Genomic DNA, 17,342 nt, shown 5'->3' with positions numbered 1-17,342 from the left:
GAAATTAAATTCTCTTTTGTACAAAATTTGTATTAGCTTCATAAATTTTTATACAGTTATTTTGGTTAAAGTCATGATTAGTGAATGACCTAGTACTGGACATGATGTGTGTGTGTGTGTTTGATTAGGATTTTTAACATAGCTTTAACAATTTTTCAGTCATATTGCTACGATGTCTGCAGTGTGGCAGTTTATAGTGATGTCTAGCGCCTAGCATGGCAGTTCTTAGTACCATTTTTTTATAAGTATTTGGTATGACTTGGCCAGGGTTCAAACCCACAACCTCCTGCATCTGAGGCAGACGCTCTAACCACTAGGCCACTGGAACGGTGCTGGACATGATGTAATATCTGTATCTTTAAAACTAAAATTATAAGGACCACTTAAAGATAGTACACCTCTCATGTTATTCAGTTAGCATGAAATAGTTAAGTTGCCTTTCTCTACATGAAAAACATTATGCTAATCATACCATTAAAATCTACTATATTTCCATCTAGCACCTTAAGATGCCTTTCTCTACATGAAAAACATTATGCCAGTCATACCATTAAAATCTACTATATTTCCATCTAGCACCTTAAGATGCCTTTCTCTACATGAAAAACATTATGCCAGTCATACCATTAAAATCTATTATATTTCCATCTAGCACCTTAAGATGCCTTTCTCTACATGAAAAACATTATGCTAATCATACCATTAAAATCTATTATATTTCCATCTAGCACCTTAAGATGCCTTTCTCTACATGAAAAACATTATGCCAGTCATACCATTAAAATCTATTATATTTCCATCTTCATCTTAGTAGCTGATATTCAATCTTTTTATTGTACCTCTTTGTAATTGCTTGTAATGACCATTAAAACTGTATGAAACAAAGTTACTGTATATACATGTTTATAAATCAAGTCCAACTGCAAACAACAAAGATCCAGCTCTGTCACAGCATAATGCGCTGCAAATAAGGGTCTATGTTGTTTATTCTACTGATTACTTCTAACAAGCTGCACACACCCAGATCTGCTGGTGCATTATGTGAGGGCAGATCTGGGTATGTGCACTTTGCAGTTGGACTTGACTTATAAGTGAGTATATATCATACTGTAAAAAAAACAACATTTTAACAGGTAGAGACTAGTATGAATAATAATATAATAATTCTGGATGTTACTGATCTGGTTTAGAAAAATGTACATTCTTAGGGTTCAAAAACCTACAAATTGTATCTGTGTAGCAATTAGGGTTCAAAAACCTACAAATTGTATCTGTGTAGCAATTAGGGTTCAAAAACCTACAAATTGTATCTGTGTAGCAATTATGAGTTCTAGTTTGTTATGTAAACTGTAATTAATTTTCAATGTTACTATAACTCTTTAACTGTGTTCAAGCACATAATATCATTACTTTCTTCACTGTCATTATCATCCCCTCTCTGACTTTGTTCATAATCATTTCGAGTGGTCTAAAGCACTCTCTGTTACAGATCACTGCCATCTCAGCTCTGTCTACATGGGTTCGAGTCACGGATTCGGCTAGCATGGGTATGTGAGAAAGCTTCCCAGTAGCTTCTCGTGGGTCAGTGGTTCTTCCCGGGGGTTTCCCAGGTTGTTCCTCTACCATTAACACTGGCCGCCATGTATAGCCTATTGTGTGCTGAAATATGGTGTTAAACCCCACAACAACAACAAAAACAACAACAACCCCCCCTCATGAGCAGAAAGGAGCCTACATATAGAAATTCCATGAATATTGGTTGAATTTTAAGAGTGTGTTCCAACTTGCTTATAAAATAACTTGAATGTATACAAAGAGATATGTAATCTGTTTATCCTTACTGCATTGTTCACTAGATGTTAAGTTTTGTGTCCTTGATAACTGGCTACTATTACCACCTACATTTTCAAGCAGAAAAAGCTAACTGCTGTGAAGCACAGTATTGTTCAGCATAAGTCAACATGATGCCAAGTAGCCAGACAGTAAATATTGGATGTTAGCTGTTTTGGTTTCTCTCTCATAGATTATGAAATATATATTAAAGGGTAACAGACTAAAACCAATTACAAGTTCAATTCTTTTGTAAACACTGAGCATCATATGTAATAATTACAAATTGCCAAAGAAGGGATAAGTTGTTGCAAAAAGTACATAAGGTCAGACATTCTCAGTTTAGAACGAAAAGTGAAAGCAATTGTGTGTGTGTGTGTGTGTGTGTGTGTGATTTGGATTTTTAACATAGCTTTAACAATTTTCAGTCATATCGCTATGATGTCTGCGGTGTGGCAGTTTATAGTGATGTCTAGCACTGGGGCATCATGCCACAGACATGTAGCATGATGTCGCAACCAGTTACATTATCCTGACACCAGGCCAACCAGTCCTAACACTAACCTCTTAATGCTGAGCATCTAGAAAGGCATCTGTTAGTACCATTTTTGTAAGTCTTTGGTATTGATCAGCCAGGGATCAAACCCACGACTGTCAGAGCCTGCATATATTGTTAATAAAATTTTCAACAAACAACACACATTTGTATAATTTCATGTCATCATGAATGTTGTACCATCTGATGAAAGTGTCAACATGCATGAGCTGTGAATAAAAAAAAAATCACATTTATGTGAGACGGTCTCTGTTCAATAACTTAATGACTAGTAAATTAAGTCCTTTTTTATTGTGATTCATTCGGTAGAATTCAATACTTTTATCATTTTATACAGTATTCATTTGTAGTTGCAAGAAAGCCAGCAGTTGTAATTAATGTGTTGTTTTTAGTGTTCTATGAAGCCAGTTAGGTAACATTGAGTCAGGATTACCAGTTGTTTAGTGTTCACTCTGGGCAACTAGGCTACCCTGATTACAGTTCATGCTGCTTTGTTCAAATTATAGGTCAAGCAGCAAGCAACTTTCCAACTGGTCAGTTTGAAAAATGTTAATATATTTTTTCCATGCATTCATCACTTTATCATAGACATCAGAGTCAGTCTAAAAGATTCTTTCAGGAATATTCTGGTTGAATGACTGTTTTATATTTGCTGGCATGGATGCAGTAAGGTTTGTACCTTTATTTTCTGCATTTCTTAGTGTGTCAATGTTGATGTTTTCTATGTACACTTTACTCATTTTAGATTATTTTTTAGATGTAGCTACAAGCTGTTAAGGATGAAATCACTTTAAATTACTACTCCTGATATCTTGGGCATAACAGATTAGTAACGTGGAAAAATTTACTTATTTAAGATAGAATGCAAACAAACATATTTTACTTTTTTATTTAATTGATTGGTGATTTTAAAATCTACATCACATATTTGCACATTAGTAACAGTGGAAGCAGATAAATGTCTTTGTTTTTCCTATAGTTGATCACTCTTTCAATATTAATGTCCCTAAGCTGCAAGTGTACTTGTACACAAAATGTAATCAAATGTATGGCAATTATTCTTTTTAATTTCTTTACATTCCAAGATGAGAGTTTGGTGATTTGTTCATTCTATCCATTTGCTTGTTTGTCTATATCTTCTCTCTCTCTCTCTCTTTCTCTACAGTACTGATTGCTTTTACACCTGTAATTTGTACCCTTGCATATTAGCTTTGCTTTGCTATAATTCTATGTGGATAATTAATGAATATGGCAGATATTAAGCCATTCTAATTTAATACAATGGCAAAAGGATTGATATGTACATGCAAAAATAAGCAATGTGCTTATGATGATATTGTAATGTATATTTGCATAAAATATATTATTTTGGTATTTGCAAATGTTATGTATATTTAATTTGTACTGTTTGTCGGCTTTTTATATTTTATGTATAATTGTATTTTGTAATTGACCTAGCTAATATTTCTGTGAGTAAAGATTAAATATCAGGATCATTATCAATGGAGGTGAACATGTTTACCTTTATCTGAGTTTAGGACACTGGTATTCCCCCATGGAATGGAAAAACCTGGTGTACCTGATGTTTGCCATGTTCTTTATTATAATTTTAGTAACAGACCCTTTCTTGTTGACAACTTAGCAATCGACTTTTGACCATCATCCTGGTTTTAGTTTTGTATCTTAGCTTTTTATATAATGTTATTTACTTGAGAAATTACTCATTCTTGCCTTAACATCTTGAAGCAGAATCAGTCATAATGTTGTGATGAGTTTTCAGTGATGGATTTATTTATTCAAATATTATTAATTGGAAATACAAAGTGCTCATGGATAGAAACATTTAATTTGGAATTATAGTGAATTCAGACAAGGACTTTTTGGACTATATTACTGTGATACATTAAAAGACTGTTATCATATTATAATAGTCCAGGCCATTAGTGCCTTACCATGTTCGAGACTACAGGCACATCAATGAATTCAGTACTAGAACTTATTTGGAATTCCACTGGAATACAGTTGGAACTTATACATTTGGACTTGTAATATAACTTGTAGGACAATTTGGAATTTATTTCACAATACTGTAAATACTTTTTAAAGTTTCACTTTGTATTCAAGGGAAATAAATTATTTGTTGAATTCTACAAAACTTCCCTCTTTTCTGCTACTTAGTTTAAGACTACAGAGTCATAACACAAAGGAAAAAAATGTCAAGATTTATATTACATTCTGCACAACGTCCAGCAAATTAACCAACTTTTAACTACTGGACTGATCTGCTTGTTTCTGTGAACTTGAAATTATTCCTCTGACGATATTTTATATTCACATGCAAATACTCCTATTGCTTTGTGTCTAAGCAGACATTCTGTCCTTTTCTGACCAGCAAATTTTCAACCATTTTCACAACAGTCAGAAATCTAAATGAGCATGAGATTGTACTCATTTAGTCAAAATATACATAGCCAATGATAGTTAAAGGTTATTTATAAATTCTAAAGTAAAATAAATACAAAACAAAATAATTTCTTTTCTTGCTTTCATGCACCGATTAAGAATGAGGTGTGATTATGACATCCTTGTTACCTGGTTCCTTTGTTAGGACTTTGCTATTTACTGATCATGAATGACCTGTGATTATCATGCTTTTGTTACCCAGTACATTTGATGTTTAAACAACTGCCATGCATTATCTGGTTTTGGCATGTCCTGAGATAAAAACAATATAATTTAACAAATTTTCTCAGGCTATAACCAAATAAAACAAAGAAATGCTATCATAAAGCCATATATAATTGATAATTTGTATACACAGGCTACAAAAGAACTGACACCCATATCCAGTAGGTGAAAACATCTGGTTTACTCAGGTCTTATCCTTCATCTTGCCTTATAAGAGTCTAATTTCATCGTCACAGAATTACTAAAAATTAATCTGGGAAAATTATAAAAGTACTTTCATCATGTAATTGGTTATAAATATTTAGTTTTGAAACAAAAAACTGCAGGCAAGGAGTCTTTTCTTTGCTATCAAAGACAAAGGTCTACATGGATAAAAAGAGAGTCAATTGACAACTCAAATGAGTTTGATTGGCTGGATATCAGTATGAAATTATAAACTGTTAGGAATTTGGGTGGGGAATTTAAACTTAAATGCCATAATGGAGGAAACATTGTAACCAAGAATGTAATAAACAATATAGAACTCCATCAGAAACAGTTATGTAAACTTTTGTACTTTCAACACCTTTATGTGTGTATTGATTGTCTTGTTTTGTGTTTGCCTTGTACAAAGTGAGCTGAAATCACTTAAGTAGTTAAAAACTACTTTTGCACTGTTTTCAGTTTGTTGCATTTTGCATATTCAATTCCGAACACACAATCCTTGCTGGATCCAGTACACTTGAGACTGTTATTCATTATATCACTCCTTGCTTTTTATATATTAAGCAAGATATTAAAAAAAAACATCAAATTATGAAAAGAAATATGATTTAATGCTGGAATATATTCACTCGTTTAGTTTCAAACCGTTTGTATACTGAGGTCACTCCTGAGGTCTCAAGTATAAAGCCTTCAACTTCATTATCATAATCACCATATCCATATTGTATAACCATTCCTCATTTCAGATCAACACATACTTAATGCCACTCAGATTGACACTTTGACTGCACACCCTGAAAGATTTTATAAACAGCAAACACTTTACCTAAATATGTCAATAGCAACAGTGACTGTTTCCAGGCTGTTTTAATTTTTCCAATGCCTCTTTTACCCAATGTCAAAGCATTCATAGCTTCTCTCATGTAGTCCATCCAATTGTGGAAAAGACAGTTGTTAACAGATTGCTTAATACTCACATAAAGAGGTTGCAACTTTTTGTATGTGCAGCCTCCAAAATTTATCACTGGCAGATTTCCATGCTGCAACTGTTGTTTAATCACATCTATCTACAGTTATGTCACCAAACAATGAGTGCATCACTAACAGTGACTGCTCTCTCTCAGTGAATGACAAACAAATCAAACTGCATGTCCCTGATAATATTATCATCAAACTCATCTTCTTCACACCTGTCAATAACAAATTTGTGGACTGAATCTATCCTGTCTTTCATTGGATAAATGTTAAATGAGAATAGTCTTGTCTTCTCCTGAAAACCCTTCAAAAATCTAAGAGGCATTCAATGTTACTGTCTGGAAAGAATTTCCAGTCAAGCTCCTTGGTATACATACAGTTTCCCTACACTGAATGGAATCTGTCAAATTCAAGTTTCAATCTGCAGAGAAATAAATGTACATCCATCTTCTTCAGCTGCTAATTTGGTTGACGATTACTTTTTTTAAAGGTCCAATATTTATAACAACTGCGCAAAAATGGAGTAGAGTACTCTAAAGATGAAAATAATTAAACCCATCATCTAGAGCAGCTTTATTTCTGGGTGGTTATTCTTGTGATGCAGCCACATAGTCATGACTTCAAGACTGCTTAACTGGATGACCTCCTGGTTTCAATGGATCTAATTTTGACAAGGAAAGTTCTAACAAGACACTTCCTAACTGCTTGTCACTGTTATGTATAACTATATACTGTCTTTTACTTTTGGTGCATGACTGTAGATCGCATATGAGCAATAAATAAGTTTTAAATTCATCTTAATAATAAAACTATTTACAAGTTTGGGGTAATTTCCCACTGGATGATTGAGTCAGATGGGTTCTGTTGCAAGGTGAGGTATTGTGAAATATGTCATATGGGAGGTATTGTGACACAGAAGGAGCAAGAAAATATTGTGATGTAAAGCCATAAGGGTGTACATTAGGATCAAGAGGTGGACAATTAATTCATTCATATTTATGCTTATCTTGTTTTAATATCTATCTGCAGATATATTTAACAGTGTGTTTAGATATAATTAAAAGGAACCATTTGTTTGGATTATACATTGGAACTACAAGTGCTCACATGACTGACTACAGCATCATTTCAGGATTATTTGTTGTTGTTGTTGTTGTTGTTGTAGGGTTTAATGCCATTTTTCAGCACACGATAGGCTATACATGGCAGCCAGTATTAATGATGGAGGAAGAACCCGGGAAAACCCCAAAAAGAACCACTGATCCAGGAGAAGCTACTGGCAAGCTTTTTCACATACCCACATTGGCTGAATCCGAGACTCAAACCGGCGCAGACAGAGGTGAGATGGCAGTGATCCATAACGGAGAGCACTTTAGACCACTTGGCCACTCGGGGCCCCTTCAGGATTACTGTGAACTCATTCAATGGGCAATGCCACTGTGATGCATCAATGACTGCTGGCACTTTAGCACATTCAAGGCTTCTGATACATCAGCACATTCAGGACATGGAATTCCTTCAGAACACTTGATTCTTCTGGAATTGTGAAGAGCTTTTTTGGATTACTTTTGATTTAATTCATAATACTGTAAGTTTCTCATAAATATGCATTTTTTAACCAAGAGAATTCAATTATTTGTTAAGTTTTACAATACTTGTTGGTTTTGCTTCGTTCCGTTAGTTTAAGACCGTAGAGTCATAACAGTCACAAAATATGTGATAAAAATTATCCATAACAATTAGGAGTGACATTATTTTCACATCGAATATATGTTTAACTTAAATTACTTTGACAGTGGTAGATATCCTATTTATAACTTACAAGCCAGCTCATGCAACCACAGAGATAATTATAAATGCATGTTTCTTTTGTCAGTCTACCATTATCTTGAACAAAAATTATGTCCAACCTGTATTCAAGTATTTATCTCCAAAAACTAATATACTTACAAAATAGACAACCCTGAATAAACTAAACATTGCTAGCAAACTGTGAGACGATATGAGTTCACGACTCAAGATCAGTGAAAAGCAAACTGAGATGCTGCTTTTTATAGAAACAGTTTTATTTACATCATGCTGCAAAGGCAAGGTGTTCACTCATAAGTGGAGGCATATCCTAATACTGACATTCTAGGTAGGTCAGTCAGAAGCTTATCACCAAATCTCAACAAAAAAAAATCCCCATCAAAGCTAAAACTTTATGAAAAACCAAGAAAAAGGATGCCCAAAATGATAAATCAATTCACAATATCTTTAAGTAACACATTAACCCTAGCAACGACTTTACGGGGCAGTAGGTAGTAGCCTACTGCCGAGCTCTGAAGTGTCATGGTCATGCATGATACACTAAAGTGGGTGGTATTATAGAAAGGTAGACAGATGTAGCTCTACAATGATACCAAATAATCTGGAATATCTAATTGCACTGCAAAATACAATAGCAAAACCTCATTTTTTGGACCCGACTTTTTTTTACCCAAAATTTGCCCATGGTCGAAATCTGATTTTGTGTCCGGATTTTAGACTTTTTGGTCTCAAATCTAAGGCAAACCGGTATGAACTGCAAACAGACAGATGAGCCTTTGCAAAAAGTAGGATAAGATGGGCATTTGGAATAAAGAGTGGTCTCCATACAAAAATAATGGCTCTGTTTAGCAACAAAAAAAAAGTCCAACTTTTACCCTTCTGCTCATGCGGAAGTCAAATAGCCAAGGAAAATCGATGTTTCTAACACCACTAGGCAGTATGTTATTGAAAGATGACTGGGGATTTGATGTTTTCGAGTCTATTCAGAGATAGCTTTCAAAATGACAAAAAGCTCCAGGGGTTGATGTGGTGATGTATGACCATATCAGAAAAATCATATTTTACCCTGATAAGCATGAAATCTGACATATAGCCTGCTGCAATAGATCCAATAATTCCTCCAATCTCCAGACTGCTCAAATAACTACTTCCTGAAACATAAGGGAAAGATGCTGACATTTTATTACCATAGCAACAAATTGTTTACAAAAAGAAAAAATCTATAAGGAATTCAGAAATACAGCAAATGTTGAGATTGTACATTGTCAAATTCCTGCATATATAAAAACAGCAAACAAGAAATTTATCAACATGCCAAAAATTCATAAAAATTACCTTGATGTATGACCTTTTGAGCAAATAGTCTTCAATGTCAATTTTTAACCTCATTAACTGCCAATTCCAGGAAATCCTATCCCTAATAAGAATCTAATGTCTGCAATAGCTGGCACCAAGCAGACGATTACAATCTCACTGCTATGTTTTCCCTGCAGCCAAACTCTCTTAAAGTCAAGATTCTCAAAGGAAGTTTCACTTGGTTCATAAGGAGGTTTAGATTCTCGGAAGGCAGGCATAGAGTCATTCCTATTTCTTACTGAAGAAATTCACTGTTAATGACTTTCACTGGTCTATAACTGGAGAGACATAGAGACTGCTTTTTGTTCAGTTTCAGAGCCCAAAAAATCAACCACTAACCCTCCTCACTGTTAAAAAAGTGTCTCTGCTACTGACTTTTGTGGAGACCTATCTGCGAGAATTCCTGCCCCCTGTCTGGACAATCTGTCTATCAAAACAGTCCTCTTACCCAAAATGTGGCAGACTCAGAGTGACCTCCTCTGAAGCAGTTCAATGGCACAGGTTCCAAAATTTGAAGCAGAAAAATGGGGCAAGAATATACTGTGACCTAAGGGCAAGTTTGAAGATACTGTGCATCAACCAGTCTTTGAAATACTGGAGGATGGAAACTATTAAGGTCATTAAATGAGCTGCTATTACATCCCTCACTCTGGGAGCATAAGTTATGCCAAAAGGAAGATACCATAATTTAAAGATTTCATGTCCCAGACAAAACCATCAATTTCCCCATGGCTGGGAAGATGGGGGTGGAAGAAATAAGCATCCTGCAGAACTAAAGAGAACATAAATTCGGCCTGATGGCATTCCTGAATGTGGCACTTGTCTCCATTTAGAAATGTTCTTCCAGAAGGAATCTGCTCAAAGGCGAAAGATGGATGATGAATCAAAACTCCTCCACTTTGTCAAACAAGCAAAATCTAGGGAATAAAATCCCTGTCTTATGTTCTTTGCCCACTCTACTCCACCTTTGTTAGAATGGAGTACATCACTTTCCATAGAGGCATTAGCCAAGTGTGGTGGAACAGAATGGGTGTCCCTGAAAGCAGTGGAGGATCCTGGAGGTGATGTCAGTAACTATCCATTATTGTCAAAAAGCCCCAATATATTGTCCAAAGGATTTGACCAGGCTCCTGCAACAAGGCTTAATATGGCATCCAGTGGAACATCATTAAGAAGAGGGAGACTTAGCAGAGTGAGGAAAGTGTGACTCAGAGTGATTTCCTCCTTTCTTAGAAATGATGGAGGAGTCCATAAACATTAACCCCACCCCCAAAGCTACCTCAGTGTCACGATGATGGATAGAAAGTGGTTTAAACTTGGACTGCTCTCAATTCTCATTGTAACCTATTTAAAATGCTTAAGTGGGGGAACTGTTGATATTCTAAAATTGGGGCGATTCTTCACTGGTTTACCTGGGATGCTAACAGCGTAAAAGACTAGTGTTGATGATCCCTTAAATCCTGAGAGGTCACTGTAGGGATTAGCCTTCAAAACAGCATCTCTGCATCATGTTGGCATCTCGTAAAAGGCTTTTGCTGTAAGCCAGCAAATATTTGATGTCTCAAAGGCAACATTGCTCTGGAGAAGGAGATATGCAGTGAGCATCATAACATTTAATATGTATGTCTTGATGTACTGACTACAACATCCATAGTCTCTACAAGACAGCCAATGACTGAAGGAGGCATCCAAGAAAGGTTCAGGATGAGGATGTGGAAACTAGTGTCCAAGCCTTCACTTCCAAAGCCTCAAGAGTCTTACATAGGGATAGGCCCAGGTCCTTTCTAAAATCCCCACTTGGGTGGGAAGCCTAAGGAGCAAAGCAAGCAAATGGACCCTACAGATACTGGCTTACATCTGGGATCAAACTGTAGATGCACCACTTCTTAGTTTTTAGACAATTTCTGGGTTATTTTCCTAAAGGCTTTGGAGAAGCAAGCAGTACACCTCATTCACCACATTATCAGAAGTCCACACTTCTCCTTCCTCCATCACCCAACTTGTTGGATAGGACAAAGAGGGCAAATCCAACAAATTGGAAGGACCCTGTTAGGCAGGCTTTTCTAGGAACTCATCTGCAGCCACACAATTTAACAGTATGCCATCTTGTCATCCCTCTTGCTGTAAGGCAGAGCTATTTCATCTCATCTCCATCCTGGAAAAAAATAGACTTACTCACCAGCAATTCAATGTCTTTTCTCCACTCAAGGAAGGAGACAGGACTTCACTGTTGGTCCCCTCTCCCTGGAGAAAGGGACTGGAGATAACCTCTTGCCAGTAAAGGTAGCATGTGGCACTCCCCTCCTCTTCCCTTGATAATAAAGTTGGAGTAGGTGCGGAAGATCTAAGATGTGCCCAGTCCACTGATACACTGTGCTACAGCAATGTCGTCCATGGTTGTAAAATGAGATGAACAGTGCTCAGCAACCAGAAATATGTGTTCAGTGATTAGTGCTGGGTGCTCCATGATTGGTTACCCAAGAATGAAATAATATGATTGGAACCATACACAATACCCAGCAATCACTGGTCATCAGGTGCCCTGTACCCAGTGCTCACTGCCTGATGACAGATACTTGGTGAATGTCATTTGAAATATTGCCAAAAACTATTGTCCAATAGCCCTATGCCAAGTACCCAGTGACAGACCTTTGTGACAAAACAATTTCTTTGTGCCCAGTACCTACTGGTAGTGACCCAATGCCTGTTAACAGATCTTCACTGACATCTGACACAGTATCTGGTGACTGGTGATCGGTCATCACATGCACTGACCACTCAGATAATATAGACCTTATTGAAGAGTCTCTGTTCTGGGAAATACACAACTCCAATGAATGAGATCATGCTTTAATATGTGGTCTACAAGAATGAGATGACAACCACATTTCTCATGCAATATGGGACTTGTGATTTCACTATGCCGAAAAAATGTCAAGGATCCCTCATTAACAGATTCCCCATCACCAATGAAAGTGAGTCACTCGACACCTCTCTCACTAAAGCAGGTGACTTTCAGACATGAGGATGTACCATAGCCCCATCTTAGCAATGGAGGAGGTCCTCCAGAGAAGGCTCTGGGGCCCTATTTTCTGACCCTAAAGGCCCAACAACTTCATCAGGCCAAGCAACCATGCATACACATGTGTGAATGGATTATAGGTGGTGTGTGCCCCATACTGCCCTTATCACCTAGGGGATTATTGAAGGTTGAAAGGAAATAGTACAGCAAGGAAACAAAACAGAAAAATGGGTGATTTCTGATTACCCTGATGCCAGATAATATTAGATGTATGAAAAACAAGAAACACTGCTTTGCCAGAGATGTACTCAAACCATCAAAATCAGTGAAAACTGACACAAAAATAAAGCAAGGTATAATGAGAAACAACTGTACAGTATTTTAAAAGAAAGCAGACAGTATGACTAATATGATCATTACTGATTTTTGTATAAGTGTTTCTAATTATGTTTGACTGTGTGAATATGTGGTACATGAAAAAGGACTTTTATATTGTAAGCTTCTCAAAATGATCTTTTAAGTTCTCAAATCATTTTAAATGCAAAAAACTAGGAAAGTTCTATATGAAATAAAAATCTAGTTTCTATATAAAAACTAATTCAGTCAAATCAGCATGCATCAAACTAATGGATCAGACAACAAAAACATGGTGTATCCTGTTTTATCATAGATGAATGTCACCCTTGGTGGCTTTGTATACTATGAAGTCATCTGTCAAAAGAACGCATCTATTAATTATTTATTCCTATTTTTACTCCTCACAAACTTAGCAACAACCCATCTCCATCAAAGTTTTCAACCAACTGACCTTCTATGCATATCTGATGAGTTTTCTTAACTTCCCATAATCAAGTTTAGACCAAGCCTGTGTCTTCAAACTATTCTGGACAGAAAGCCATGCTTAAAAGCCACACCTTTAAGAGTTGCTGTCACAATATACTTGGCCAGTACACAATAATCAAGACTTGTGTCATTGAAATTAGACGGTTCCTAACACACAGATTTCTTTGATTTTCCAAGGAAGTTCTTAAAAACTATTTTAAACTGAAAAGGTACTGTTTCATTCTATCAGTGTCAATAAGTCCATCATGGTCTCCCTTTGGCCCAGTCCATTTATTTGTGGGCATCCTTAAGCGCCCCTCTCCCAGCATATATAGATGGTTAGAGCTTTAGATATGTCCACTCTTACTATCTAAAACTGTTTCTTTGGCAAAGGTGTGCCTATGTCACCGTAGGTTTTAAGGTATGACTTTGTTTAAAACATATTTTTGCATTAAGGTCAGTTTCTTCAGTATTTTTGGCCTAATTATCATATAACTTGTATGTGGTAATTCAACACCATATCACAGGTCTGGAAATTAGGATTTTTTCACTAACCCACAGGATCACCCAAATAAATTTCTTACTGATCCTGCTAAAATTCAAACAAAAGCCAGTTCAGTTTGTAATTCAACACTTGCTCTGCTTCTGAGGAACTAACTTTCTGTTTTTATTTCATCTATCCATGTCCCATTATGTGCAAGGAGCTTGCATTGTGTGATTCCAGGGATGAAAGTTTGTACACATCAACAAATGAAGTACCCCATGCACTTTCATTTTTATCTGAACACTCATTACAGCCTTGTACTTCAGCCATTTATGTTCTCTGCATTTCTGTTACTTTGTTAGTCTCTTCCCATGATCATTCGTGATCTTGCTTTCTCTTGTTATCATATTGTCACACTAACATGGCCGCTGTGTAACTTACAAATTCTTCTACGTGTTTACAGTTTTTATTGCACTATGTATGGGAATGTTTATCGGCAATGACATAAATATTAAAATACATTGTTCAGTATCATTCTTGATATAATATTGAGTTGATGAACACAACCTTTCCTGATTACTCAATACACTGATTAGTCAATACCCTGATTAGTCAAGACCCTGATTAGTCAATACCCTGATTAGTCAAGACCCTGATTAGTCAAGACCCTGATTAGTCAATACCCTGATTAGTCAAGACCCTGATTAGTCAATACTCTGATTAGTCAATACTCTTTTTGTTATCATGAGTGATGAAACCATTGCTTTGGGGGACTGCTCCAGCAGCCAAGTGGTTAGAGCATACACCTTGGATGCAGGAGGTCACAGGTTCAAACCCCAACCAAGTCATAGCAAAGACTTAAAATAATGGTACTAACATCTGCCTCGCTAGGCGTTCAGCATTAAGAGGTTAGTATTAGGACTGATCAGCCTGGTGAATGTGACTGGGTGGGACATGATGCTACATGTCTGAGGAAATGTTTACTGATGACCACTTCTTAACTACTACGATAGGCGACTGACAGCAATTTTCACTGCCACAATGGATCAGTGGCTGCTGGGTTTTACTGATCTGCCAGCGAAATCGCTAACTGATGGCGAGTACGTAAGCAGTAATTTCAAGCCCTGATACCACCTAAATGGGTAACTGTGGCAGGAATTCACATTCTACAAATAATTTTTACTTTTTCATCAGATAAATATCACTTGTTCCATTGTTTTTCTTTTGAATCATTTCACTGTACATTCTTGCAGACAGTATTTCGTTACAACAATATGACAAGAAAACATTCCTACCTGTTATGATACTCTGTCCTTTTTCCTGAATCAGGTACAGTTGTCCCCACTGCAGGGTTCCATACTGGACTAGACTAATTGCCATGAATGATAGGCAAATTCCCATATACCCTGGTAGCTTAAAGAGGCTCAGTCTAGATATCCCAGAATCCTCAGAGGCTGCAATCAAGCATGCAAGCAAAACATGAAGCAAGCAACCAAAAACCAGTTAAACAAACAGAAGCAACGAATAAGTATATAAATAACTTTTAAAATGTATTATCTCATCTGATCGAACCTGGTGCAAAGGTGGAAAGCAAAAGCATTACCCAGAGCACCTTTTACAGGATTCTTCTGTATAACTAGTTATGCAAAGTTCATGCAGATTTGGTAAATGGGATTCAAAAGTGTGGTAAATGGAATTCAAATGTGTGGTAATACCACTCTATGGTATGGACATGCATCTAACAAAGGTGACACGAAGAATCATTTAGGCTGGATCAACCAAAACAAATTTGGTTCCATTAAAAAATTATTTTTTAGAAAGAATGAGTAAGCTTCATTTCCAGATTTTCTAGATCCATTTGGTGGTATGTCAGGATTGGAAGTAGATGATCCATATCAATGGGTACATTTTGGTGTGCTAGCCCCTTTCAGAAAACTGAACAGTTTTCTTTTTTTTCCTGGACTGACTTTCTTTATTTTTCTTGTAAACTAAAAATTAGCATATTCATCTGAAGATGAATGGTGAATACTTTTACACTGAAAAGCATACGACTACAGTTTGCTGTTGCACTAATGCAAGATTCTAATTAACTGACTGGTATTTATTTCCCTTCAAGGATTGAAATAGCTAAAATGCATTCAACTGCAAACCAGTCAAACCTTGAGAAAAGATCATGTCCAACCAGTGTATACATAAAAAAACATCTTAATTTATCATGGATGGCCAAGGAATGAAAATCTTCATCCATTCTAAATGAAAACTGTGAATTATAGATGCATTTTAAGTATTTTGTGGGCAAAATAATTCATGAAAAAAAGTGAAACAGCATCTCAAGTGTGGATGCACAACTTAATGCCATCCCTGTACCTGGTATTACCTTAGGAAAATAATCCAATAAAACCACTTAAAACTAATCTACTAATTTCACTCATTTGCTGGAACAAGTGGGAAAGACTCTTGAGCCCAAAGATTTAGCTATTCTGTTCAAAATCTTCCTTTGTGTTCTGCTGATTGAAATGTTCCATTAGTTAACGTGCCTGGCTTGCCACTGAAAGGGTGAATGAGAATTAAAACTTTACCATAGGATTATCCAAGGCTGGCTACTATGTTGTCACTGGGGCAAGGCACTTTTCTCCAATTTCCTCAAACACTAATTTAACTACTTGTACGAAATCCTTTGTGTTCTGGCATGTTTTAGAACTTTGCCAACCATGTATGATTCCTATATAAAGTGAAACCCAACTATAACATGCTTCATTAAAGCATGAATTCAGACAAAGCATGAGAGTTACAGGGGTTTCTGTAGTTTTGCAACCATTTTACCTATTTCTATAAGTACTACTACAAAGTTTGAATACAAAAACAAAAAATAGTTTTATTTTATAACAGAGTAAGATGTTTTGTATTCTTGAAGAAAAAAGATATCATTTTCTTTATTTTTTAAAAGATGTTAGCTCATTAACAAGCTTATAATTGTTAATATAACTACTCTACAACCATGAAAAATAAAGCCTTTGGGTGTTCTTTGCTTTTGTCTTCAATGCATCCTGTAAACAATTCTTGTTCAATCCAGGGTTGTTGTTGTTATTGTGAGTTTTAACGCCATTTTCAGCACATGATAGGCTATGCATGGTGGCCAGTATTAATGGTGGAGGAAGAACCCTGGAAAACCCCGGAAAGAACCACCGACCCACGAGAAGCTACTGGCAAGCTTTCTCACATACCCACATTGGCCGAATCCTAAACTCAAACCCACGCAGACAGAGGTGAGATGGCAGTGATCCATAACGGAGAGCGCTTTAGACCACCCAGCCACTCAATCCATGGTAAGCAATAGCCAACAAATGTTTGCTCAGTCATCCAGCATACTCAACCAGGCACGAAACAGTCTTAAAAGTTTCTCACCGAAATGTTTAAATCAAATAATGTACATAATGAAGGGAAACAACAGACCACACAATACATGTTCAATCAACAACCCACTTTAACGGTAAAGTTACATTATGTACAACTTGAATGGCTGTGGACCACTGACAGGAACATGACCATTTGTGTTGTACGGGTGGAAGGATTTGCTAATATAATCAAACGTACAA

At 36.3% G+C, this 17,342-nt stretch overlaps 1 protein-coding gene across 1 annotated transcript in view; it reads right to left on the bottom strand.

Annotated features, from left to right (window-relative positions):
• Window positions 1-17,342, bottom strand: part of LOC149784868 (glucose-6-phosphate exchanger SLC37A4-like) — an 80,121-nt gene that overhangs the window by 15,812 nt on the left and 46,967 nt on the right. The window contains exons 6-7 of the mRNA XM_089978443.1: window positions 15,042-15,200; window positions 9,128-9,213 (exon numbers count right to left, since the gene is read on the bottom strand). Of these exons, the coding sequence (XP_089834569.1) occupies window positions 9,128-9,213; window positions 15,042-15,200 (245 nt within the window). The remainder of the gene's footprint in view (window positions 1-9,127; window positions 9,214-15,041; window positions 15,201-17,342) is intronic.

Source organism: Sinohyriopsis cumingii, chromosome 13 (genome assembly GCF_028554795.1).
Source record: "Sinohyriopsis cumingii isolate HCF-2022 chromosome 13, ASM2855479v2, whole genome shotgun sequence".
Taxonomy (NCBI): Eukaryota; Metazoa; Mollusca; class Bivalvia; order Unionida; family Unionidae; genus Sinohyriopsis; species Sinohyriopsis cumingii.
This window is presented reverse-complemented; position numbering and strand designations above follow the sequence as displayed.